Source organism: Ictidomys tridecemlineatus, chromosome 2, assembly GCF_052094955.1.
Source record: "Ictidomys tridecemlineatus isolate mIctTri1 chromosome 2, mIctTri1.hap1, whole genome shotgun sequence".
In the NCBI taxonomy this organism is placed as follows: domain Eukaryota; kingdom Metazoa; phylum Chordata; class Mammalia; order Rodentia; family Sciuridae; genus Ictidomys; species Ictidomys tridecemlineatus.
The window spans coordinates 3,147,912-3,173,949 of NC_135478.1; the positions used below are offsets into that span (position 1 = coordinate 3,147,912).

General features: G+C 63.4%; 1 protein-coding gene across 15 annotated transcripts in view; it reads right to left on the reverse strand.

Moving 5' to 3' along the window:
- Positions 1 to 26,038, reverse strand: part of Ptprs (protein tyrosine phosphatase receptor type S) — a 55,805-nt gene that overhangs the window by 15,789 nt on the left and 13,978 nt on the right. For 4 of the 15 annotated variants that reach the window (XM_078034105.1, XM_078034096.1, XM_078034103.1 and 1 more), the window contains exons 6-13: positions 22,552 to 22,662; positions 13,412 to 13,681; positions 10,923 to 11,504; positions 10,052 to 10,185; positions 9,484 to 9,628; positions 2,594 to 2,899; positions 1,462 to 1,655; positions 1,335 to 1,361 (exon numbers count right to left, since the gene is read on the reverse strand). In XM_078034105.1, the coding sequence (XP_077890231.1) occupies positions 1,335 to 1,361; positions 1,462 to 1,655; positions 2,594 to 2,899; positions 9,484 to 9,628; positions 10,052 to 10,185; positions 10,923 to 11,504; positions 13,412 to 13,681; positions 22,552 to 22,662 (1,769 nt within the window). Of the gene's footprint in view, positions 1 to 1,334; positions 1,362 to 1,461; positions 1,656 to 2,593; positions 2,900 to 9,483; positions 9,629 to 10,051; positions 10,186 to 10,922; positions 11,505 to 13,411; positions 13,682 to 16,712; positions 16,982 to 22,551; positions 22,663 to 26,038 lie in introns of those variants that run through there. The other 11 variants (XM_078034152.1, XM_078034147.1, XM_078034151.1 and 8 more) reach the window with 5 other exon arrangements.

Sequence of the window (26,038 nt, forward strand, 5' to 3'; positions counted from 1 at the left end):
CCTGAGTCTGTCGGCCCCACGGAGCTGGGGGGAACCGGCAGCTTTTCAGGAACTCTGTCCCCAGTCTGAAACGGCTCTCAGGGCCAGAGAGCTCACCCCTCCCTTCTCATCCACCCGCCCTGCCCCAGGGATCCTGTCTGTACGGAGCAGATTGAGACCGTGGGCGGCTGTGCGGCCCTGGGGAGTGTGACGTGGGCGCGGCGGCAGCATCTGCACCTTGGCCATGGGCACTGATGCCCAGCACACTGCCCAGAGAGCCAGCGTCATGTCCCCGTCCCCACGGCAGCTGTGACCGACATGCATCTGGGTCTTGCTGATTCGCACCCAGCTCCCCGACAGGACTGCGGCCCGGGGAGGGCGGGCCTGGCCCCGCGCGCTCCAGCTGCGGCTGGTGCTCAGAGGCTGCCGTCCATCTGAGGAGCCCTCCCCCCGGGTCCCCCTGCCACATGCACACACACAAGCACGGCCGGGCGCACTGGGAGCCAGGGGCACCCAGGTCAGGAGCTCGGGCAGAGGGTCTCCGGCCCCAGCCCACTGTCCTCTCCAGGGGCCTGGTGGGAGGGGCTGAGCAGGGGCCCAGCTGGGACTCCCCTAGACTCAGGAGGGGGGTGACACAGGCTGTGGGGTGTCTGGGGTCAGTGCCAATTTAACGTTAGACAGAGGAGCCAGATCCGGTGGTGCACACCTGTCATCAATCCCAGCGGCTCAGGAGGCTGAGGCAGGAGGATCGAAAGTTCAAAGCCAGCCTCAGCAACTTAGTGAGGCCCTAAGCAACTCAACGAGACCCTGTCTCTAAATAAAAAATAAAAAGGGCTGGGATGTGGCTCAGTGGTTAAGTGTCCCTGGGTTCAAACCCCAGCACCAAAAAAAAAAAAAAAAAAAAAACCAAAAACGAAAGAACCCAGAGTTTTGGGGCTCTTGGAAGAGCCACCGTTTGGGCAGAAAGACAGCCCAGAGAGGGGCAGTGACTTGCCCCAAGCCACACAGTGATCCTGCTCTGCTTTCCGAGCCTCCAAGGAAGCGCTGGGTGGCACAGTGGCTCTGCAGGCTGTCCCCAGCACTGGCTCTTCTCCTGGCGGTGGGCCACATTAAGGACAGCTCGGCCCCAGGGAAACTCCCAGGCCAAGGGCAGAGCTGGGCCCTGAGTCAGGCTGGTGCAGACCCCAGAAGCGGGAGCCCCAGGTGAGGTGTGCTGTGACCACGGGTCCTGCGCTGCCGGCCCAGGCGCCAGAGCACACAGGGTCAGAGCTGGGCATCCGCCAGGCATAAGCCCAGGTGGCAACGGGCGGGGGAGGAGACCCTCGGGCCCAGCGCGCAGGAGGCAGGCTACTCACGTATTCGGCGGTGTCGTCCATCTCCCACTGCGCGGGAGTGCGGCAGGGGAGAGAGCAGGGAGGTGAGCGGAGGCCAGAGGCAGAGAAGCAGAGGACAGTGCCCCCCCCCAGCCCCGGCCCCGCCCACCTGGGCATCGGCCAGCATGACGTCTTTGATGCGCGGTGGCCCGCGGGCCTCGGCGCCCTCCATGCGCACGTAGTGGACCTGGTAGCCGCGGATCTGGCCATGCTGCCGGCCGGGCGCGGGCGAGCGCCACAGCACGCGGATGGCCGTGGCGTTGAGCGCCTCCGCCTCCACCTTCCGCGGCGGCGCGCTGGGCACTGGCGGGCGGGAGGGGAGGGGAGGGGCGAGCGGGGCCGTTACCGGGGGGCCGGCCCTGCCCCGGGCGGCGACACTGCCCGATGCCAGGATGCTGAGGGTCACCATGCGCTGAGCGCTCGCCACTGGCCAGGAGGGCAAGGCCCCCTACAGCCCTCCCACGCCCCGAGGGGCCCTGATGGCACGCCCCATTCACCGATGGCCACCCAAGGCCCCTAGGGCTAACTTTCCAGTGGGGACACCGGGGAGGCTCAGGGCTTTCCTCCGGCTGGACGGGGACTCAGTCTCTCCACAGATGGGACAGAGGCTGGGAGAGCTGACTTGACCAGCAACGGTCATGGCCAGGGCTTGAACTGGGCGGCCCAGCTGCACACTCCTGAACATCCAGCAGGTCCACTTGCACTGGGGATCGTTTCGGTGTCCAGCACCTCAGAGCCTCACCCACCCGCTGGCCTCTTGGGCCCGTGAGCTCAGCCTCGTCTCTGCACCCAGGCCATCCCCGGACTTTGCTTCTTAGAACCTCGCAGCCTGTCACTGGCCACGTGGACTTTACACCACAGAAACCGGCCACGGCTACAGCTCAGCGTCCAGCCAGGCTCCCGGCACCTCGGGCGCTGCGTCCAGGCAGCCGACTCCCAGGGAGCCGCGGGCCGGGCTGGTGCCAAGGTCTAGGGCTCGGGCCCCGGAGGCAACCCTGATTTGCTGGGGGCTGTGCGCAGACCGCGGGCCTTCTATCACTAGTGCCCAGGGCGAGGGGCTGCCAGCTGGGCCAGCACCCCTCAATAAGGCCGCCCAGGCCTGGGGCCCCCAAATCCACGCTCGGGGAGCCGGCTGCTTGGCGGCTCCCACCTTCTGACCACCAGCCCAGCTTTCTGAGATGGCGGCTCCGAGGCAGGGTGGGCTGGGCCTGGGGGGTCGGTCCGGGCCGGCCGGTGCTTACCGTCCTCGTCGGTGCGGATGACCACGGGCGAGCTCTCGGGCCCTGGTCCCACCTCTGTGTGAGCGACAGTTGTGATACGGTACTCGGTCCACTTCTCCAACGCCTCCAGCAGGATCTGGGTGGTGGTCGGGGGGATGCCGTTCACCTCCTTGGGTTCCGGGTCCTCCGAGCCCAGCGGTCGGTAGCGGACGCTGTAGCCCACCAGGGCCCCGTTGTGTGTGTCCGGCGGCGGCGGGCGCCAACTTACCAGAATGGCCGTGGAGCGCATGCTGGTGCACTTAACATCTTGAGGGGGGGCTGACGGTTCTATTGGGGGAGAGCGTGGGGGGGGGTGGGATGGGTGGGGAGGGGCGGGGAAACAAAAGATGGGAAGAGAAAATAAAAAAGAAGATGATAACAACAAAACAGAACCAAACAGAAGTCGAACCCAGAAGAAGCGGGTGTCAACCAAGGGTGAGATGGGCGGGTGGACGGGCGGCGGGAGGGCGGGGGGCTGGCCAAGAACACTGCGCTCACGCTCGGGGCTGCGAATGCCTGGCGCACAGTAGGTCTCAGCACAGGCAGTGGAGGTACCCGTGCACCGTAACAAGGGGACAGCCGGTAGGAGCCCCGTCCACAGGGCACCCACCCACAAACTCCAGGCTCTGGTCAGGGCTTCAGAGAGCAGGAGAAACGGCTGTTTGACTTCATCCTGCAGCCATGGGGACAAGGCCAGCACGGTGCCCGACCACGCCCAGGTCCTCTGCTACCGTTCAGTTATGAGATATGTCTTGGTAACTGTCCAGGCTGCCCTGAACTTGTGCTCCTGCCTCAGCCTTCAGTCACTGGGATGACTAAAAACATCTATATATGGAACACCTACTATGTGCAGGGCACCAAGCCAGGGGAATACAATAAGGCCCCATCTACTGGCACCTACTATGTGCTGGGCACCTACTGTGTGCCAGAAACCAAGCCAGGGGACTCTCAATAAGGCCTCATTTACTGGGCGCCTACTATGTGCTGGGCACCAAGCCAGGGGAATTGCAAGAAGGCCCCCTCTACAGGGTGCCTACTATGTGCCAGGTACCTACTGGGTGCCAGAAACCAAGCCAGGGGACTCTCAATAAGGCCCCATCTACTGGCGCCTACTATGTGCTGGGCACCAAGCCAGGGGAATCGCAAGAAGGCCTCATCTACAGGGTGCCTACTATGTGCCAGGCACCTACTGGGTGCCAGACACCAAGCCAGGGGACTCCCAATAAGGACCCATCTACTGGGCGCCTAGTATGTGCTGGGCACCAAGCCAGGGGAATCGCAATAAGGCACCATCTACTGGCACTTACTATGTGCTGTGTACCTACTGTGAGCCAGACACCAAGCCAGGGGACTCCCAATAAGGACCCATCTACTGGGCGCCTAGTATGTGCTGGGCACCAAGCCAGGGGAATCGCAATAAGGCGCCATCTACTGGCACTTACTATGTGCTGTGTACCTACTGTGAGCCAGACACCAAGCCAGGGGACTCTCAATAAGGACCTATCTACTGGGCATCTACTATGGGCTAGGGCACCAAGCCAGGGGAATCGCAATAAGGCCCATCTACTGGGCACCTACTATGTGCTAGGCACTAAGTTAGGAGAATCTCAATAGGGCTCCATCTATTGGGTGCCCACTATGTGCCAGACACCAAGCCAGAGGACTCTCAATAAGGATCCAACTACCGAGCACCTACTATGTGCCAAGCACCAAGCAGGGGGACCTGCAAAAGGCCCCATCTACTGGGCACCACTATGTGCCAGGCACCAAGCCAGGGGAATCACAATAAGGCTCATCTACTGGACACCTACTATGTGCCAGACACTAACCGGAATCTCAATAAGGCTCCATCTACTGGGTGCCTACTATGTGCCAGCCACCTACTGTGTGCCAGACACCAAACCAGGGGACTCTCAATAAGGATCCATCTACTGAGCACCTATTATGTGCCAGGAACCAAGCAGAGGGAATTGCAATAAGGCCCCATCTACTGGGCACCTACTATGTGCCAGGCACCAAGCCAGGGGACTCTCAATAAGGCTCCATTTACTGGACACCTACTGTGTGCCAGGTACCAAGCCAGGGAAACTCAATAAGGCCCCATCTACTGGGTGCCTACTATGTGCTGGGCATTAAGTTAGGAGAATCTCAATAAGGCTCCATCTACTGGGTGCCTAATATGTGCCATCCACCTACTGTGTGCCAGACACCAAGTCAGAAGACTCTCAATAAGGATCCATCTATTGAGCACCTACTATGTGCAGGGCACAAAGCCAGGGGAATTGCAATAAGGCCCATTTCCTGGGCACCTACTATGTGCCAGGCACTAAGCTAGGGGAATCTCAATAAGGCCCCATCTACTGGGTGCCTACTATGTGCCAGCCACCTACTGTGTGTCAGACACCAAGCCAGGGGAAGTGTAATAAGGCCCCATCTACGGGGTGCCTACTATGTGCTGGGCACCAAGCCAGGGGAATCTCAATAAGGCACCATTTACTGGGCACCTACTATGCGCCAGACACCAAACCAGGGGACTCTCAATAAAGGACCCATCTACTGGGTACCTATTATGTGCCAGGCACCAAGCCAGGGAAACTCAATAAGGACCCATCTATTGGGCACCTAGTATGTGCCAGGCCCCTGACAAGGGCTTCACGGATAGTACCTATTCTTATTTACTGAACCTACTGTATGCAAGGCATGGTGCCAAGGGCTTCACATGTTTTATGGTAAAAATACGGTGGAGGGGTTTCTTATGGCCAAGCAAGTGCTCACTGAACACGTGGCCACACGGGACCAAGTGCTCACTCCTCTCAGGGCCCCCCTTGGCCTTACTCAGAGAAAAATCAATGCCCATGTCTATAGCACCTACTGTGTGCCAGTTAGCATGCTGAGCACTTTGGAGAGTGATGTTGAAAGGGCCACTTCACTGGACACTGACTGTCAGGGAGCAGAGCTGGCTCCATGGGCCAGGTCCACATCACACTGTCCTGTTCTGAGGCCCTACTGTGCGCCAGCCCTGGGCAGAGCCACCGCGGACCAACAGCAGCTCTTGCCTACTGAGCACCTGCCATGGACTGGGCGTGGCTACGGTCCTCCGAAGACACCGATAGCAATTAACATTTGTGCAGCACCCACTGGGCCAGGCACGGTGCTGAGGACTTTATCACCCACAGCAATAGTCCCAACACATTAAGCACCTACTGTGTGCCAGGTGCCATGCTAGGAGAGTGGAAAACAAGCAGCTCCAACACACTAAAGCACCTGCTGTGCGCTAGGCACTAAGAAGAGCACTGCTGGTCAACACCAACAGCTCATACCCGTTAAGCACCTACTGTGTGCCAGGTTTTGTGCTAAGGACCTTACATAAAAACACTAATAGTTGTAACTTATTAAGCCCCTGCTATTAGGGGAATTGCAATAAGGCCCCATCTACTGGGCACCTACTATGTGCCTGGCAACTACTGTTTGCCAGACACCAAGCCAGGGGACTCTCAATAAGGCCCCATCTACTGGGCACCTACTATGTGTCGGGCACCTACTGTGTGCCAGACACCAAGCCAGGGGACTCTCAATAAGGCCCCATCTACTGGGCACCTACTATGTGTCGGGCACCTACTGTGTGCCAGACACCAAGCCAGGGGACTCTCAATAAGGCCCCATCTACTGGGCACCTACTATGTGCCTGGCAACTACTGTTTGCCAGACACCAAGCCAGGGGACTCTCAATAAGGCCCCATCTACTGGGCACCTACTATGTGTCGGGCACCTACTGTGTGCCAGACACCAAGCCAGGGGACTCTCAATAAGGCCCCATTTACTGGGTGCCTACTATGTGCCAAGGACTTGGCAGATAATAACTGCGGGTTTTGAGCACTCACCATGTCAGTGTTTCAGACTGACACAAGTACTAACTTGAGGGGTGGGGAGGTGGCTCAGTGGTACCGCGCTCGCCTGGCATACGCGGGGCGCTGGGTTCGAGCCTCAGCACCACATAAAATAAAGATGTGTGTTCACTGACAACTGAAAGATAATTATTTAAAAATTCTCTCTCCTCTCTCTGTGTCTTTAAAAAAAAAGAACTAATTTGAGCACCTACTGCGTACCTCACCAGGCTAACTTATTTATAGCAAGTGCCACATATTAAGCACTCACTGTATACCAAGCATACGACAAGAAATTTGAACAGCAATAGCTGCAGCCCATGATTTGGGTGCCTGGCACCAGGTTTAGCTTGTCACACACCACTGACAGCATCCGCTGATGAGTGCCAACTATCTGTCCCACCCCATGCTGTTCCATATTTACATTCCAAACAGCATTTATGGAGCACCTACTGTGTGCCAGCCAACGTTAAGGGTTTTGTTGAACAACAGAGATTGTTCCCATGACCTAAGCACCTACTGTGTGTACGGAGCGTAATATCTCCATATACCAAGTCGCTGTGGGGGTGACGGGCACCACCCCCCACGTTCTCACCTCCACAGACTCCACAGGCCCTGTGGCTGACCCTGCAAGGTGCTGTCCCTGGCCTGCCCTGCCAGCTCTCACAGCCATGCAGAAGTCACAGCTGTCCCTGCACCCACCCCACACTCCAGGGGGCAGGAAGCCGGTTTCAGAGCCCACGAGGGGCTCATCACCATCACTGGCCGCGCACCTACTGGCTGCAGGCTGTGCGCTTCCCCTCGCCTCACTGAGCCTTCTGCCCAGGTGAGGGAGCGGCAGAGCAGGACCAAGGCCTGGCCTCACCGTCCTCAGTGGCCACCGGGCTTACGGTGGAGGAGGCTCAGGGAGGCCACCATCCTGCCAGCCTTCACGCCCACCTCGTCTGTGCTCGGATCTCATACGTATTATTTGCCACGTGAACATCCTTGTGCTGCGACCCAGAGAGGAGCAGAGCTCCCATCTGCAAAGGCCTCGCAGAGCCCTGAGCCACCACGGCTCACTTCCACTAGAATGACCTGCCTCCCAGTGAACACTGGAACCCTCCTCTGAAACTAGACCTGAGGGGCCTCTCCCCACTTCTTGACCAGCCACCCCAACCCAAAGTGCCCAGGGAAGGCAGGCAGGAGCAGAAAACCAACTGGGGAATGTGCCAGAAGGAATGGATTTGCTGAGAAAGGGGGAGGAAAATAAAACCAAAACCATAATAAAATAAGAAACAACGGTGATGGTGGTGATGATGAGAAAAACCATAATAAAAGAAAGAAAGACGCCTTCCAGAAAACTCCCAGTCTGGTTACCTACCTTCCACTCTTCACCTGCTAACTTATAGGACTTTCTTACGAGGGAGGGACGCGGAGTGCTGAGCTACAAGGCCAGACCCGGCTCGCGGTGGGTCTCTGGACGCAGTGGGCCCCGGACGCAGTGGGCCCGACGCCGACGAGGCGGGAAGGTAGGACAGTGTCTTGGGAGACCCACGGCCGAGTGGTCTGGCCTCCACCTACCCTTGTGTTCAGACTAAGGAGCCCGCAGCCCTGGGGATACGCCTGGCCCTGAGTCTCTGCTGCTGCTCCTCTCGGGCCCCACCCGTCTTGGGGCAAGAAGTGGGGAGTCCCTTCCCCCGACTCCCTGTCCTGGGCCGCCCCGGAGCTTCGCGTGCCTGGGCCGAAGCCGCTTCCTAGGCGACCCTGGGGTCGCGTCCATCACAATCCAGCCCAACCTGCGTGATGTCTTGGAAAGGGCCGGGCAGGCGTGTGCAGAAGCCAGACACGCTGCGGGCGGCGCGGGCACGGGCGTCAGGAGTGGGTCCTGTGGGACACAGGGCTCTGGGCCATCTGGGTAGCCCAGACCTGCTGGGTGAGGGGGGCACGCAGGGTGGGCTGTGTTTGTGTACTTGCTCGAGACCAGCTGGTACTCACCTTACGACACCTCTGCCGGCCTCTCAGGTGGCCGCCCAAGCCACAGGCCACCCTCACTGACCTCCACCTGCCACACGCGCCCTGACGGCTGGGCGCTGCTCAGTGGGCAGCAGGAAGGAGGAAAGGGGCCTGGGTGGCGGGCTGTGTCCACGGCCCCTGATCTCTCGCACCCAGCCCGAGCTGATGGCACCCTCGACTGACCCAAGATGCCCCCCGAGAGCACGCAGCAGGGGGTTTGAAGGTCTGAAGGCCGCAGCTGCTTCCAGAACAAAGGCAGGGTGGCTACACGTGACCAGGGGCTGCAGGTAGGCCACGGGGGCCAGGCTGACACGAGGGCCCAGAGGGCAAAGCGAAGGGGCTCCGCAGGCCCAAGCACAGGGCAGGCAGGGAGGGCCATGGTGAAGGTGGTGGCAGGGGCCACAGCGTGGCCCACACCCAGCTGCTGGGTGGAGGGGACTGGTGACAGGAGGCCAGGCGGACAAGCACAGAAGTGCAGACATTCAAGAGCCGGGTAGCGGCGGCCCCTCCCCAGAGCCTGGCGTCAGATCTGAGGGCACCGACAGGGGGGGGGGGGGGCACGTCTGGGGCCTAAGGGCCACTGCTCCCCGCCGGGAGGAAGGCCATCAGGGAGGGTGCAGCTGTGTCCTCTGCTCTGGCAACCACAGGTGCCAGCTGTGCAGAGGCCAGGAAGTGGCCCCAGGATAGGACAGGAGGAGGGAGGTGTGCCTGGTGGCCTCTCAGCAGGGCAAAGCCTGCCGCTCTCCTGGCCCCTGTCCTCAATGCAGGTCAAGAGGCGGAGGACACAGGACCCCGTGGCGAGACCCTCACTGCACTGGTGGGAAACCGAGGCACGGCTCGGGCACATGTGTCCGAGGTCCAGGGGCGAAAGGAATCCGGCGAGGTGCCCCCCACCCCCTGCGGCGGGATCTGCCCCTCAGGCCCCGCGAGGCCGGCCGGCTGCGCCAGGCCGCGGTCCCCCCCGCAGAGAAGGGCGGTGGCCGAGACACGTACTGGACTGCAGCGTGCGCTGCCGCACCACCGAGGTGAAGGCGCCCAGGCCCTGCGGCGAGCGGGCCGCCAGGCGGAAGGCGTACTCGGTGTTGGGCTTGAGGTCGTCCACCACGAAGGCCGTCGTGGGGTCGAAGGTCCTCCCCACCTGGGGTCCAGGAGAGACAGGGAGAGACAGAGACGGGGAGATGGATACAGAGAACCAGAGACAGATTTAGAAAGAGGGAGAGAGAGACGGGGCCAGAGATGGAGACAGGAGAGAAAGAGAAAGCCATGAGACAGGCGCACAGAGCCACACACGCAGGAGAAGAGAGGGGACCGGAGGGGACAGCGAGAGAGGGACAGAGACACGGAGGGATGAGAAACAGCAGAGCCAGAAAGCGGAAAACCAGCAATAAAGGGACAGAACAGGTGACATGGAGGCGGAGCAGGGACAGGGAGTCCGGTGAGCCCCTCCCTGGCCCCTCCCCAGCCCCTCCCACCCGCTGGCCCCTCCCACCCCGCCGGCCCCTCCCACCCCGCCAGCCCCGCCCCTTCCCGGAGAGCCCCGCTCCCCCAGCCCGAAGGGTACCTCGCGGCCACGGTCGCCCTCCCGGAAGAGCAGCTCATACTTGATGATGCTCTCCTGCCGCGGGGGGCTCCAGGAGAGCCCGATGCTGGTCTCGGACTTGGCCTCGGCCCGCAAGTTCATGGGCTGGCCAGGGACTGGGGAAAGGGCAACGAGCGGAGATGGGCGCGGCAGCGTGGGGGCGCTGCACACCGCCTCCCCGCCGCGGCGGGTGCCCTTCTCCCAGGCAGAGGCGCCCAGGACTCTCTGCAACCCCACCTCCCCTCGGCTGTCCACTTCCACCCGGTCCCTCTCCTGGCCTCTTCCTGATCCCGACAAATTAAGTGAGAGGTTGGAAGGCGGCAAGTGTGCACTGGAGACTGCGTTCCCATCATGCCGCAGGCGCCCGAGTTTCCTGGATTTTTGGTTTCAAAAGCCTGAACCCCAAGAGAAGGGTCGGCGACCCACGAGACCTGGGCCCACGACTAAGCAGCTGCGAGTCCTCCCACCGCAGCGGGTGGGAGGCCCATCTGAGCCTGGGGTTGAGGCCCCTTCATTTATTAACTGGAAACACACATCATCAGTCCCTACAATAACAGTGGCAGAGGGGGTCCCCAAACTCAGCCGCTGACGCGTCCCTGGGAGTTAATGACAGCCGGAGGCCATGGCATCACCGCCCGGATCTCAGCCCTGGGAGCCGCCTGGGGGTCCAGCTGGAGCCCTGTGGGCTGGCCGGTCAGAGTTTCCAAGGAAAGCCAGAAATTTTTGATTTTCTGGACGGCCCCAAATATCTCAAAGCACCGAGCAGGACCCACAGGCCGGCTGTGGCAATCAGCCATGGGGCCACCGTGCCTGGCCCCCCTCCAGGCCCCAGCCAGGACGCCCCGCGGCTCACCTCCCTGCTGCGTCTTGACCTGGATGGGGTCCGAGAGGGGCCCATCCCCTACGGAGGTGAAGGCTAGCACGCGCACGGTGTAGGTCTCGTCCTCCAGCAGGCTGCCCACGGTGGTCAGCAGGCTGTCGTCCACGTTATGCTTCTGCCAGTTGCCCACCGGGTGCTCCGGCTCCATGGTGTAGTAGACGCGGTAGCCGCGGATCAGCCCGTTGGGCTCCACCGGCTCCTCCCACTGCACGATCATGGTGGTGGCGCTCAGCATGCGGGCCTGCACGTTGCGCGGCGCACTGGCCGGGGCCTGCTCGCCCGTGCGGGTGACCACAGACTCGCTGGGTGGGCCCTGGCCGATGGAGTTGACGGCAGACACCCAGATCTCATACTCCGAGTTCGGGCTCAGGCCGCCGATGCTGTAGCGCGTGGTGGTGATGTCCTCCTTAATCTGATATGGCCCGTCCTGGCTCTTGGACTTGTACTCGATGACATAATAGGACACAGGGTCTGGGTTGCCCGAGTCCCAGGTGATGGTGATGCTGGTGGCCGTGTTCTCCGTCACCACTGGAGTCCCAGGGGCTTTGGGGAGAGCTGCGAGAGGGGGGCAGGTGACAGATTGGGCACACTGCTGAAGGGCCCCAGAGCCACGCAGCCTCTGAGCACACAACTGCCTTCCTCCCAATTTGGTTTCCTGGGAGGAAACCTCCGTCTCATCCCCTCTACAGCAAGAGCCAGCCAGCGTGGCTACGGTGGCACCAGGCTTCTAAATAAAGTCCTATCGGGACCCAGTCCTGCTGACGTTGCTCTACGATGGCCCAGCTGACGGGTGCAGCCCCGTCCAGCCCAGAGCTGAAACTCTCCTTTTTCAACAGTTGCAGCTGGCCCAGGGGCACACACTGGTCGCCCAGTGACTCAGGAGGCCGGGGCAGGAGGAGGGCGAGTTCAAGGCCAGCCTGGGCAACCTAGCCAGGCCCTGTCTCAAAACAGAGGGCCGGGATGCGGCTTGGGTGGAGGCCTGCCCACCCTGAGGCCCTGGGCTCCATCCCAGCTCTGCCAAGGAACAGAACTGGACTGGCTGGGTAGGACACATGTCCACCCTGCCTGCGGCGCCCGTGGCCGCTGCTCGCTTCAGCCGGGTCACTCGGCTTTGCCCCACGGGGCTGGTCCACTTCACCCCTGCTGTACCTGGCCACTTTCTGGAATGCTCATCCCGTGCCCCTCCTCCGCCTGGCAGGAGGCACGGTGCCCGCTTCACATCGCGGTTCTCCCGCTTTTCGCCTCTGTCCCAGTAGCGGGGCCTGGGTGTCACCCGCAGCTGACTCTCTCCCACTTGTCCCTAGACATCAGCCCACAGGCCCAGCGGCAGCCGACCCTCAGGTGACACCAAAGCCTTCCTGCAGCCCGGGTCAGGCAGGGCCTGGGGCCTTCCCGACGCTGCTCTGCAGCTGTCACCCAAAGGCTGCCAGACGAGCTGCCAGTGAGTGTGACCACGTGCCCATAAAACTTTACTCACAACGAGCGGAGGCCGACTCGTCCCCAGGCTGCAGCCGGCTGGTCCCCGAGGGACAGGCTGGAAACTGCACAGCCACAAGCCCGTTTCCTCCCAGACCTCCTGTGTCTGCACGGGCTGCACCAGCGTCCCCAAACCCCGTCCCTTGTCCTGCTCACGCCTCCTCAGTTTCCAGTCTTTCCACCGAGACATGCTCCTCCCTCACGTCCCGGGGATGAGTCCACGAGGAGGTCTGAAGGGCACTGTGGACCTGTGACCGTCCTGATGACCCTAGGTCACTGCTGCCTGGCTCTGTGGGCTCGGAATGAGCCACAGCCATGGACACGAGGGGCGACCCCGTAGCCACGGCCACCTGTCCCCGCCTGCCTCTGCTTCCACAAGCAAACCCCTGCTCCGCGCCTCAGCGTGTGGCAGGGTGCGGTGGCAGCCTGCGGCACCAGAGCTGTGGACGAGCAGCTGCCGTGGCTCCCTGCTCACCACGTGGCACTTCCTGCCCCCACAGCACCTCGCGGGAGGACCTGTGCAGTCCCCCGCCTCCAGAGGCAGCCTCCTGCGTCACATGTCTATGGTGGCCGTTTTTTCCTTTTGTGGCACTTGGGATGGGACCCAGGGCCTGTGCACGATTGGTGAGCGCCCTGCCCCTGAGCCATGCCTGGCCCTATCCATCTCACTTGGAGACAGTGGGGCCAAGTGGCCCGAGCTGGCCTGGAACCTGCCGTCCTCCCACCTCAGCCTCCTGGTGGCCAGGACGATGCAGCCCTGGGTCCACCAGGCCTCCTGCTGGCCTTGGAGGCCGGGTCCAGTGATCAGTGTAAGCCGTCTATGTCAGTCCCCACATGGAGGACAGTGGCCAACGCTGCACGGTCCCGGTCATTAAGTGACGCGTGACGGTTTGGTCAATACACATCAGCTCGGAGAGCTGTCCTTCCAGGTCCCCAGCGAGGAGACTGAGGCACGGCCCAGAGGCCCCCCCCCACGCCCGGCTTACACTTCACTGTGATCTGGGCCACCGCCTCGATGACGCCCAGGCTGGACATGGCCACACACGTGTAGTTGGCCGAGTCCTTGACGTCCGTGAGCTCCAGCACGTTCCGGCCCACAGGCATGTCGTCCTCGGGCGTCAGGTCCTCGGCCCCCTGCATCCACTTGACGTAGGGCATGGGCGAGCCCACGGCCACGCAGGTGATGTTCACGTTGCCACCCGGCATGATCTCGTGGCTGGTGGGCAAGATGGAGAAGCGGGGGGCCACGCGGCGGACTGGGGGGTGGCGGCAGCCGAGATGCCGGGGAGGGGAGGCGGCAGAGGAGAGAGAGAAGCAGGAAGGAGGAAGAAAGAGAGAAAGGGAGGAGAGATGGGAAAGAGCGGAAGCCATTAAATACGGACAGGCTCTTGTCCCCAGGAACCCCCCAAACGAAAAGGAAACAAAGGCCAAAATCAAAAACCAAATCCAACACAAAAAACCAAAACGCCAAAGGAGGGAACTTCACAAACGAGATCGGAACGGAGTGGAGACGCGAAGCTGGACTTCAGAGCACAAGGTTCCAGACCAGAGTGGCTGTCACAGCACAGAGATGGACACAAAAATTTATCAGCCGTTTCTCATCTTTGCTGACAGCGTGGCTCCGGAGACCGGCCCTGCGTCCTGAGTGGGCGGTCACTCTGCAGAGCCTGCAGGGCTCCGGCGGGACACCCTGGGCCGGGGCGCTCGGGCCGACCTGACTCGCCACCCCCTGGTTCCCAGGGCACGGGGAAGGCCCTGCAGGAGAGGAGCCGGAGGCAGAGGGGGCCTGGCAGCTCAGGCCCCACGCTCGACCCCTTCTGGTGACACAGGGACCCCACCCCCTTCCCCAAAGGAAAGATGAGAAACTCTAATGAAATTTTTGTGGTTTTGGGTTAGAAACCCTCTAAAAGCTTCTGTCGGTCTGACAAGTTTCCATCGATAGATGCGGCTCTCAAAGTCACAAACATCATGCAGAGTAGGTTGAGAGTGGGGGGGGGCGAGGAAGGAAGGGGGAGCAGAGGGGTCAGGAGAGGCTCAGGAGGCCGGAGCGTGGACAGATGAGTGGAGAGAGGCGGGGACAGAGGGTGGGCAGAGAGAGCGGGGAGGGGCCCACTTCAGTGCTGCGGATTAATCTAGCAGATGTGACCCAATGTGACAGGTCACATTGTCACATCACGGCCCTGGTAGAGTCATAAACAGGGAAATATAATGATCATCATCATCGACAACCAGGGGCGAGCTGGGCTGGGCTGGGCCCCGGGCGTGTTGGGTGCCACCTTCCCTGCGGACCTCGCGGAGGGCGAAGGCGGCAGGATGCATTTCGGGGGCTCCATTTTCGGAAGTTGGGGGATTCTGGGGCAGGAAAGGGGCGGCCTCCCGGCCCCTGAACTTGAAAGGCTTGGCTACAGAAGGACCCGTGCTGGGCCGTGGGAGGGGACGTGGCCCGCTGGGTGAGTCCCCAGCCCGGGTGGGAAGGGTCTCTGTAGTGGTGCCAAAGGGGGCCACCAGGAGGACCCGGGACCCCCACCGTGGCCCCGCCCTGGCTGAAGGCTCCTGGGGCTGTAGGCTCAGGTCTCGCCTGCTCTACTGAGGAGGGTCTCGCAGGGTGAAGGGAAGCAGCCCTAGCTGTCCCCCAGCCCCGGCCTCCCGGAACCCCAGCCTGCTCCCGAACCCAGGCGGGAGGCACGGGAAAGGGCCCCGCGGGGCGTGGCGGGGTCTGTGGAAGCTGGCAGCCCTTCGGAAAACGAAGCCCCACGAAAAGTCCAGAGTCACACTGGAGACAGGATGGGGTGCCGCTGGGGCGGGGCGGGCGGGCACAGAGGGCATGCAGACAGACGGAGGAGAGTGAGGGCCGGGGAGGGAAGGGGCCGGCCGCCCGTGGACCAGGCCAGCCGCCGGCACCCACAGCGAGGCTGGGGTGGGTGGGAGATGCCGAGGCTGTGTTGTCATGGAAACGGAACACGATGGGGATGAGCGTGGGGAGCCAATAATCCAGGACAGGAAACGGCATCACGTCCAGAACGGAATCGGGGGCAAATGATAAGAGCGAAAGCGAAAAGAAAAGGAAAAAGAAAAAAGAGAAAATCCAACAAATGAGAGCAGCCCTCGGAGACAGACAGCACCCGAAGCCAGAAGGGCAGGGATGGAATGGGGGCTGAAAATCGGGGTCTGAAAGGAGGAGGGCTGTGGCTTCCCAGGAGGCCCCCGCCCCCGGCAGAACACAGGATCTGGCCGCCCCCGGCACCCAGGGGCCTGGGCCCGGGGTCCAAGGCGGCCACGGTGGGATCCTCGTGCAGAAAGGAGCAAACCAACCCGGCCCGAGGGCCTCTCCCTGCAGCGCCCAGACCCTGTCACGCCCAGCCCCAGGCTGCAGCCAAGTCCACGGCTTCAAGGAGGCCCACTCCCTGGCTAAGGAGCCCGTCCCCAGCCTCAATTTCCTCATCTGTAAAAGGGGGAAAGGGGGGCCATCAGGCGGCCCCCAGGACGATCCAGCACACAGCAGGCGCTCGGCCAGGCCTGCGGCAGAAGGAAGACACAGGTGCTCTGTGCCAGCAAGTTGGGGGCTGGTTTTAAAATGGAAACCCTGAGGGTGCCCTTGTCCTTGCTCTGTCCTTCCTGATGACGTCCAGAGGCAAGTGTCCTTATGCCCTATTTGCAGATGAGGAAACGGCTCCGGGGGTGACAGACCCAGCAAGGGAACCCTGTGCCAGCACTCAGTCGTGCTGCCTGGTCCCTTTCCCTCACAGGGTGAGCCTGACTCACCACAGTGAGCAGCCAGAGGGACAGCCAGGTGTCCCTCTTGGCACCTCAGCGTCTTTGAACTTATGTCCTTACCCACTGGGAACACCAAAGAGGGCAGAGGACCCGTCACCTAGACACAACACCTCGGTATCCTGCAGCCTTCACGTAAAGGTGCAGGGGCCATCAGTGAAAGGCTCCCCCACGGGGACTGTGAGGACAAGGACAGGAGATCTAGCTTTAGCATCTAAAGGCTGAACGTCAAGCTGCCACCTCGTCCAAAAGACCCTGGCCACACTCTGGTCTCTTAACTCCCCGGCAGGGCTGTCACGCTCACTTGGAGTGGACAAGGCGTCACACCTCGAGCCTGTGGAAGACCTGCCCCAGAGGGTCCGTGACCACAGGCCGTCCGAGGCGGTCTGTCAGCAGCAGGGCTCGGTGCCCACGCTCCCCGACACGGCCAGCGGCCACCCGCTGGGCGGTCTGCCAAGAGCTGCGGAGGCCTCTCGGGCACCCCAGAGCTGCCCGCCTGCTTGCCCGCCCACCCACCTCATCTGTTTCTGAGGGTGGGCTCTAGGAAGAGGCTGGTTTGCCACGACTTTGCGGAGGATCTCGTGCCCACTGGCACCAGGCGACCCGGACCTCCCTGGGGCTCTGAAAAGCCGGCGGGCACCCTCTGGGCCAGCAGGAGGACGGCCGACGCTGTGTTCTGCGCGGTTGGTGCTCACCCACCCACACCGTCTCTCCGCCCCTGGCTGCAAGCTTGAGGTGCAGGTTAGAGAACAGTGGGCACGGGGCCCACGGGACAGAGAGGCCCGCGGGACCCCCGCCCCAATTACCGACCTGAATGGAGGGTCCAGGCGGGTTATAAAGGACCACACCAGCCTTGGTCCTCAGCACGCTCCAGCGGGCTCTGGTCCCAGCTCTTCTCGTCACCGAGTAGCCAGGGGGTCCCAGCAGGGGGACCCGCGTGGGCGAGGGGTCAGGAGGGTGGGCAGCGGGGGTGGGGTGGGGTGGTGGCAGGTTGGGGGGTGGTCGCTTCAAACCCCGATTCACATGGAAAAACAACTCAAAACCCGTCAAAGCAACCAGGAGACGACCCTCCCCCAGGCAGGAAGAGGCAGAAACTCAAAAACAAAAGTGGGTTCGGGGGGCAGAGGAGGGGAGGAAGGAAACTCAAAAGTGAGGTGATGGGTTGAAGCACTGGGAGGGACCCCACAGTGTCAGCCACGTCAGGGTTCAGCGAGCCCAGCGCCGGGGCCTGCTGCGCGTTTTGGGGTGAGAGAAACTTGTGCTGTTTCTGCAGACCCCAAAACGGGTAGCGGGTGGGAGGGGGGGACGCCCAGAGGTGCCCAGGGACGGCAGCCTCCAGGGTCGCTGGGGCCTAGATTACACCTGTCGGGGTCGGAGGCCTGTGGCCGGCCTGGGCCCTCCCCGCCACCTGCTGGCACTGCCGCCCTCTGCCCTGAAGACAGCGGCTTGCAGGCCCCGAGGGTCCCGGACCCCAGCACAGCTGACAGCGGCCTTGCAAGCCGTGGGCGTGTGAGGAGGACGTCAGGCTGCTTCATGGACACGTATCTCTTTAATTGTCAGGGTTTTGGGGGGTGTCACCCTCTCTCTCCCGCCTTTGTGCCCCCCCTGCCAATCCACCGACTACCTCGCCCCCTCGCTGTGGCCGCAGACTCGGGCCTCCCAATGACAAGGTGTAATCTAACGTCCCCCACAGAGGAGACAGCGATGCACAGGGCGGGGTGCAGGCAGCAGGCGGGGTTCAGAGCACAGTGTTCCTGCAGGGCCCTCTGAGCCCAGGCCAGTGGGTGCCCCTCTCCCCCCGGGGAGGGTGCAGGAGGGGCCCGACTCTGCTCTCACAGCCCTGCCCGGGAGGAAGTCGGCCAGGGTGGGCCACGGCCAGCAGACACCCGAGGTCCTCCCGGTGTCACAGGAAGGACAGGTGTCCTGGGCCCTGCGTCTGTGTCCACCACTGTTTTGGGAACAGGAAGTAAGGGACATCTAGAGGTCACGTCCATCAATTCTAGGGCTTGGTGCCGGAACTTTAGTTCAAAACGTCACCTGACCCCTGAGGACAGGGGGACCACGGACGGCCACCTGGACTCCCCGACTTCGGTCAGACGGCCTGTCCCGGCCACCCGGGTCGGAACTCGAGACTCTGCGGGGATGATTCCAATCCCTTTGGCCTCCTCCAAAACACTGGAGGTGTCCTGAGTCCACTGTGGAGGAACGTCCTCCTGATGTCCACAGCTGGCACTGAGAGCCATTAAACAGGGTCCTGCTCCCCAGGATGCGGTGCAGCTGGGCCCCTGCACACGACTGATCTTAGGGCGTTGCTCCCAGGAGGCACAGGGCACGGCGGAGGGAGGGTGTCCTGCATCCGGCCACCCGCCCAGGGCCGCCAGGGGCACTGGGAAGTGGCCAGGGGTGTGGCCTTGGCCCTTTGGGTCCCAGAGGTCAACTTCAGAAAGAGAAGGGCGAGTCTGAACCCCTGTCCAGTGGAAGCCAGAGGCCAGAGGTCAGAAGCTCTGCTGGGCCCGGGACTCCTGGACAGTGGTGGCAACAGGGCAGGACACGTCCGGCGGCCTGAGCCAGGCGGGTGCCTCTGTGGGCACCTGGCTGCACCTTCCAGCCGCGCCTGGGGCTGGACTGGACTTCCGGAAAGTGGCTGGGGCCCTGGGGGAGCCACTGACCTCTGGGGGACAGGGCTGGAGCCACAGGAAACGAGACCAAGGGTGGACTTGGAAAGGCACCAGTGAGAAATGAGATCAGAGACCCCCGCCAGCTCCTGGCCCACGCGTTCCGAGCAGTTGCTACGGAGTGGACACTGAGGGGCCTCGCAGGGAAGGGAGCGGCTGGACAGGCTCTTCCCTTGAGCTCTCTGCTATATCATGGCGACAGTCCTCTGGTGTCCTTGGAGGCTGACCACATGGGACACCTGACAGGGTCAGCTCCATGGAGTCCCCCTACCCCTGGGAGCTGGGCACATTTAGGTCTTTATCATTCAGACGAAGACACATGGACTGCAAGGGTCAAAAGGCCAGCCGCGGTCTTGCAGCCGGGGAGGGGCAGAGAAAGGCTGACCTGAGGCAGCCAGAGTCCAGGCCAGAGCCTGTGCGGCACTGTCCCCAAATCCAAGTGGCTTCTGAGACCCTCAGCCCCTCAGCTGAAATCCACCCGGACGTAGCTTTGGTGCAGGGGGCAGGCCACTTCCCACCTGCGGGGCTTCCCTGAGGCCCTCTGCGGGGCCACAGCTGCTCAGTGAGGGGAAAGAAGTCCCTGCGGGCACTGGTGCCCTCCCGCCAGCTCGGCTGGGGTCTAGGAAGGGGGAGGCTGGAGAAAGCAGGTGAGGGGCAGGAGGTCAAGGAACGCAGGCCCGCAGGGCGGCCTCTGCCCTGGACTGCTGTCTACGGTGGGCAGCCGGCTGGGCTGGGCTGGGCAGAAACCCTAGTCTATGGCCGTGTGGAGCTGGTGTGAGGCTCAGGGCTTGTCTTCCCTTGGGGAGGGAGCAGGAGAGCCTGCAACTCTGAAGGTTTGGAAATGGGGCAGAGAGTGAGAGAGAGGGGAGGGGGAGGGGGGGAGGGGAGGGGGAGGGAGGGGAGGTGGGGAGGGGGAAAGGGGGAGGGGGAGGGAGGGAGAGAGACGGAGGGGGGTGGCGAGGAGAGGCCGTGTCAAGCCCTGGTTTCCCCAGATCCCACAGCTCTGATGCTCAGGGAACTCAGAAAGTGACCGTGCTGTGCGGCTAGACAAAGGCGCCTGACTGGGCGCAGAGCCTGGGGAGGAGAGGGGCCAACGTCTCCGTCTGCCCTGCCTTGCGTCTGGGCCTGTGCCAGCCAGGACGATGAAGTCGTCACACCGGCTGCCATCCTGCCATCTGGGCACCGCGTGCCAGGCATGCACTGCTCGCGCAGGCTGTGCCATTATTACTCCCCCTTTAAGGTGACCCTTCTCTTTATTTGGAAGTTTCGCTGTTTGGAGGAGGACTCTGATTCCCGCTGCCCTTCAGCGGGGACCTCCCAATTCGTTTTGTCTTTGGTGACGGGGGCAGTGGGGACAGCCCCGTGTGAGGCAGAAGAACAAGGAGACACCTGCCTGAGCTCCCTCCACCTGCTGCCCTGGTCGGGCTCTGGGCAGAGAGGGCTGTCGGCCCCCACGCCCGCCCCAGGCTCTGGCCGCCCGCTGTCCCTCTGCACACCCCCCCCCGCACCCTCTGCCAGGGCGGCCACTTTCTGCTCTGACATCTCGGCTGTGGGACCCCTGCCACCCTCCTGGGTGAGAGTCGGGACAGGAACACTGGCTTTTAAGTCACAATGCGTTCGGAGAGCAACCACGGAATAGCTCAGCCAGGGGCAGACACCAGACAGCACAGAGCAAGACAGGACAGACAGTCGCTCTGGGGGAGGGCGAGCAGGTAGAGGGGCGGCAGGGAAAAACCAACCGATCGACTTTTCCCCAAAAATGAAACAAAACTTTAAAAAAATTAGAAAAAAAAAAAGAAAGAAAAGAAAAGAAAAAAACAAAGAGAGAGAAACGGACCAGGAGACAGGAGCCCGCCAACAGAGGGCGTGGGACGCACCAGGCAGACCACGGGGCATGCAGTCTCACATTCTCCCAGCATGCATCAGGCCCGTCACCATGACGACGAGGTGCAAGAACTCAGCAACGACATGACCAACGGATGCAGAGCGACCACAATGCAAGCATCGCATGTGTGCGCCGCCTCGGCCGGGCTGGGCACGGAGGCTGTGTCTTTCTGGGTTTGCTGTCGCCGGGCGGCTTTCTGACTGTGGTGGTGCCCACTGTCTGCTCCGTTTCTGCGTCTCGGCTGTGCGTGTGCGTGTGCGTGTCTGTGTGTGTCTACTGTGCTCAGTGTGTGTCGTGTCGTTTTTTCGGAATGTAAAAATGTGGGTAAAGAAAGTAAAAAAGAAAAAAAACACACCAACCTTCTCGAAGCTCTGAGGGATGTAAAGGGGGTTGATGCGGAACACAATGACATGGGGAGAAGAGAAAAAATAGGGGAAATACAGAGAGTAAAAGAGGACTTCCCAAGGCGAAAAGCTGCATCGTCTGTTTTCTCTTTAAACCAAAAAAACTCAAATTAAAAAAGAAAAGAACAGCGACGGCTTCCTGCTCCCGCTCGGGCCGACACCGGCGCCGGCTCCCTCGCTGCCCAGGCGGTCGGAGAGTCTGAGACCGGGCAAGACGGGCCGGCTGGCCCTGCCGGGATGGCCCTGGCCCCTCCGCCCACTGCGTCTACACTGCCCTCCATCCCCACCGGCTGCAGACCCCAGTGCTGGCAGGAAAGCCCAGGAGGATGAGGACCAGTCCATCGGGGTCACGGACGCGCCAGACTCACCGGGTGCCGCGGTGGCAGATCAGACGCCCGCCCGCCCGCACCCCCCTCCCCGCAAGGCCTGCTCCTCACACAGGACGCGCCACCCGCGGTGCAGGACCCAGGAGTCGCCTCAGGGCCAGCGGGAGCTGTGGCCACTGGACCAGGGGACGAGGGTCTTGGGTGGAGGCACCGCTCAGCCCGCGTGGAGGATGACGAGGGCGGCCCCCGCGAGGGTCACTGAGCTTGGGAGGGAGTGGCCAGGTGGTTGGCCCAGAGCGGCCGGGCGGGCCATGGAGGCCGTTTCTACCACGGGTCGGGTCAGAACCAGCCCCGAGTGGGACGGGGTGGGGAGGGGACACAAAGCTTCCGAGAGGACCCAGGATCCTGACGGAGACGAGGGTCGGCAGAGTCACCCGGCCCCGCGGGGGCACCCAGGCACCTGAGGCGGTGGAGGTGGGGGAGCCCCTGGGACGGACCCCTGGCACCCGGCAGGGACCTGGCGGGGACGGGAAGCCGGGACCCACAGCTTCGCCCAAGGGGGCCACCAAGCCCGCGAGTGTGCCTGCCAGGCCCGGTCCTCCCACTGGCCCGAGCGTGAGCGCCCCGCGGGTCTCGGCTGTGGGCACGAGTGCGCTGGGCCAGCGGGCGGCCTGGACCCCAGCTCCGAGGAGGGCGCGGGGCGGGGCGGGCAGTGAAGCGGGACCACGAGGCCACAGTCGGAGAAGCACAGCCAGCACACGACACGGGGCACCACACACCACAGAAGCCACCGGGGGCGGCGGGGACAGGGCCCAGGCCCGCGGGCTCCCCCACCCTGCGGCCCGAGACTGCCCTCCCCCGCCCGCTCGAGCCCGGCCGCTGCCCAGGGCGGGCGTTCTCACGGCCAGGGGCAGGACGAAAGCCGCCCGCTGCCCAGGCCGGGAGCCGAGGTCCAGAGAGGGAGGCCGCCAGTCCCGACCCCCCGCTGGGGAGGGCGCCTGCGGGTCTGCAGGTGGGGGAGCCGGAGGCGGGGCCCTGCGGGGACCTGGGTGCCGCGCTCCCTACCTCGCACGTAGAGGTTGGCGGGCGAGGAGTAGCGCACGCCCGCGCTGTTGGTGGCCACGCACTCGTACTTGCCCTGGTCGGTCTCCTCGCTGCTCTCGATCTGCAAGGCCCCTGCGGGGAGAGGGACAACTGGCCACTGAGGGGGGCCGGCCGCGCTGGGAGGCCATCCCGAGTCCCGGCTGGCCCGTCTCTGGCGCTGGCGCAGCTGGAGAGGGTGACGACACAAGGCAGGCCCGCAGGCCCGCCGGACCCCACTTGCTGGGCTGACTGGACACTCCAGGGTGCCCGGCAAATCCTCCGCTCTCGCTGAAAGGGAGCTGCCCACGGGGCCGCGCTGCCAGGCCCAGCCCCCAGACGGGCAGCAGGTGGCCATGTTGCTGGGGTGGACGTGAGAAAGCACCGCGTGGTGCTCTCAGGGAAACGGGTGGGGCTGGCCCTCAGCCCCTCAGCCCCGCGCCCCAGGCCTCAGGGCCAACAGACGCCGACTGCGAATCCAGGAGGCTGCAGCCGCTCGACAGCACCGGAGTCCAACCCGCGGTCCGCGTCCCCTAGTGCGTGTGGAATGGGGTCTCCACACGGGGTGCCTGTGAGCACGCGGAGCAGTGTCACCTCACGATGGCTGAGGTAAAGCCACCAGGACAGGGTGCACCAAGCATGCTTGGCCTCAGTCTGGACCAGAGCCACTGTCTGGACACTGCGCAGGGGCCACGCCTCCTGGCACCCAAGTCCTCCAAATGAGTGACTGGACACGAAGACCCATGGACACCAGGCGCCGAGACCCAAGGTCCTGGTGCCCCTCGGTGTGCCTGACACTGTGGGCCCAGCCCAAGGCCCGGTGGCGCGGGGCTGCAGAGGTCGGCCAACGGAGGCCACTACACTCACAGCTGACCTGGGGCTGGGTGGCCCAGTGAGGCCAGAACCACAGGCCCGGACCTGGGCACGGGCTGCTCACGAGTGGACAGAGACGTCTGAGACGGCAGGCACTGAGGCCAGGTCTCGGTGCCCAGCGGCACGTGCCGTCCCCTCGCTGTGTTTGAGGGCACAGGCCCCGACAAGACTCCACTTCTGCCCACGTTAAGGAGTCGCTGAAGTCGCAGACCAAGTCGGTGGCCGGAGTTAGTGAACAGGAGGCCGAGACCCCCAGGGCTGTGGAGCCTGAACGGGAACGTGTCCCCATGTCACAGCGAGGCCGTGTGCCCGGAGCCCAGGCCTTCACAGGACACACGCTCACCCACACCCCACGAGACACGGGGGTCCATGGCCTCCGTTTGGCAAGAACTAAACTCCGTGAAGGTACGTTGGGACGTATGGTCACAGCCTGGACCCAAGGGCCCGCCGGCCGCGAGTTAAGGAAGGCGAGAGAGGCTCCCGCGGTGTCAGAGCTGCGAGCTTCACCAGAACCCGTGGCACAGGAGCCCCAAACCAGAGCTGTTTACGGTTGTCCTAAGAAGTGGCATGGACCCCAGACAGGGAGGTCCTCTTTGGGGGCAGCAGATAGAGGCCCCTATAGAACAAATACCTATGTTCTTCCCCGACCTCAGACTCTGAGGTAATGGGCAGTGGAGATCACTGTGAGGCCCAGAGAGGGCAGGGAGCCCGCCCTAGGTCACACAGCATTCTTCCTAGGCTTCCACCCAGGCCTACGGAGTCGCCTCTGAGGCAGTGCTGAGGGCGGGCCCAGCGTCCATCCTGGCCTTTGACAGTGCCTGCCTCGGCTCCCTCGGGCTGGACACCCCAGATGGTCACATCCAGAGGCTGCTCTGCAGCTGACCTCAGAGAGGCAGAACGGAGGCTGCAGAGGGGCTCTGCCAGGGCCCTGGGTGGCGAGGAGGTGCCGCCCCTCCCCCCAGAAGGCGGCCACCCACTTCCGCACTCGCCCGGCCACAGACAGACACAGAGACAGGAGGACACTGCAGGGTGGTGGGAGTGGGGGCCTGGGGGCCCGGAACCTGGGCAGGGCGGCGGGAGCGGGCCTCTTACCTCGGATCGGAGTGCTCTCTGCAAGGGAAGAGAGACCAGGCGAATGTCAGGGGGGCCGGGGGCCGGGGGCGGCTGGCCAGCCGGGGCCTGGAGACCCAGGAGGCCTGGCTGCAGGACAGGTGGGCAGAGCAGGCTTCCCACGGGAGGGGTCTGCGGGCCGGAGTGGCCCTGCCCTGGGGGAGGGAGGAGGCCCCGACCCCCTTCTCTCCTGGGGTCCAGCAAGGGGCTGCTTGAAGGCCCGAGTCTGGACTGGGAAGGCGGGGAGGGGAGCAAGGGGTCTCGGTCTTGTTAGAGACGGGGACAGCAGGGGTTAGTGCCCGGGGCTGGGTGTGGCAGCAGCTAAGGAGGTCACAGACAGGAGGAGGGCGGGAGGAGCCGGGATGGGGGTCAGGGCCTGTCCAGCTCCCGGAGGAAAAGAGGAAAGGGCGGGCCGCCGAGGGGACACCTGGGGACCCGGATTGGACCTCACAGTTCTGCTCTTCTTCCCTGGCTAGCCCAGCCCCTGTGACAGCAGCTGGCCACAGGAGGACAACCGGGCCCAGAAGGCCCGAGACCAAGGCAGAGCGGCCATCCTGCGCAGCCGGACGGGCACCCGAGGGCAGCTCTCCCCGTGGCCTGGGCCAGGGAACCCGGGGAACCCCAGGCCACCTGAGGCAGAGGAGGTGACCGGCTGGGGCCCACCTTCTCTCTGGGAGCGCCAGCCCTCTAGGGCCGCTCTCCGCCCTCCTGAGAGGCCAAGGGGGACTCCTGGAGGCCAGGCCAGGGAGCTGGAGGGGACCCGCGGGCTCCTGCTTCGCTGTCTCGCTGCGCTCGGGTGACCACGGCAGGAACTGGGCCGAGCTGTCACGGCCACCACCGAGCAGAAAGGGCAGGTCTCTCAGCCCTCCCCGGGGCCTGCTCCCCTCGCAGGGAAGCCAGAGGCGGACCTCCGCCGTCCTGGGCCGGCCACTCTCACCTCAGTGACAACGGGCCCAGGGTGCCCAGGCTGGGGCTGGGAGCGGAGGGTGACGAGGACGCCCGGCTGGGAAAGGTCAGCCCGGCCCCAGAGCTGGCCACCGGGGGCTTTCCACGGGGACCCCAGGGCCCTCCTTTTCCTCTTTTCCTCCGGGGCCGGTCTCCGATGCCCTGGCACCGGCTGGGAGGGGTGGCCGTGGGGGTCGGGTTAGTGAACATGCCACACACGTGGGTCGGTTACTGTCACGGTGGCTGTTAGTCTGGGAGGGTGGGGACCAGAGGCGTTAGTTGCTGGCGGGGTCAGACTTACCAAAGGTCTCTGAACGTTAGGGGACAAGAGAAGAGAAGAGACCGTTAAGGGTGCTGCCGGCCCCGGAGGCCGAGGGGTCAGGCTGACAGCCCTGGTCACGGCTGACGTGCAGCCTGCGTCTTGGGGCGGAGAATGTGCTGGGCACCCCTGGACGGGGTGGGCACCTCTCACGGGGAAACTGAGGCTGGGGAGGGCGACGTGGAGCCACCCGAGCTGGCCCATGAGCTGGCCATGCCCGCCGGT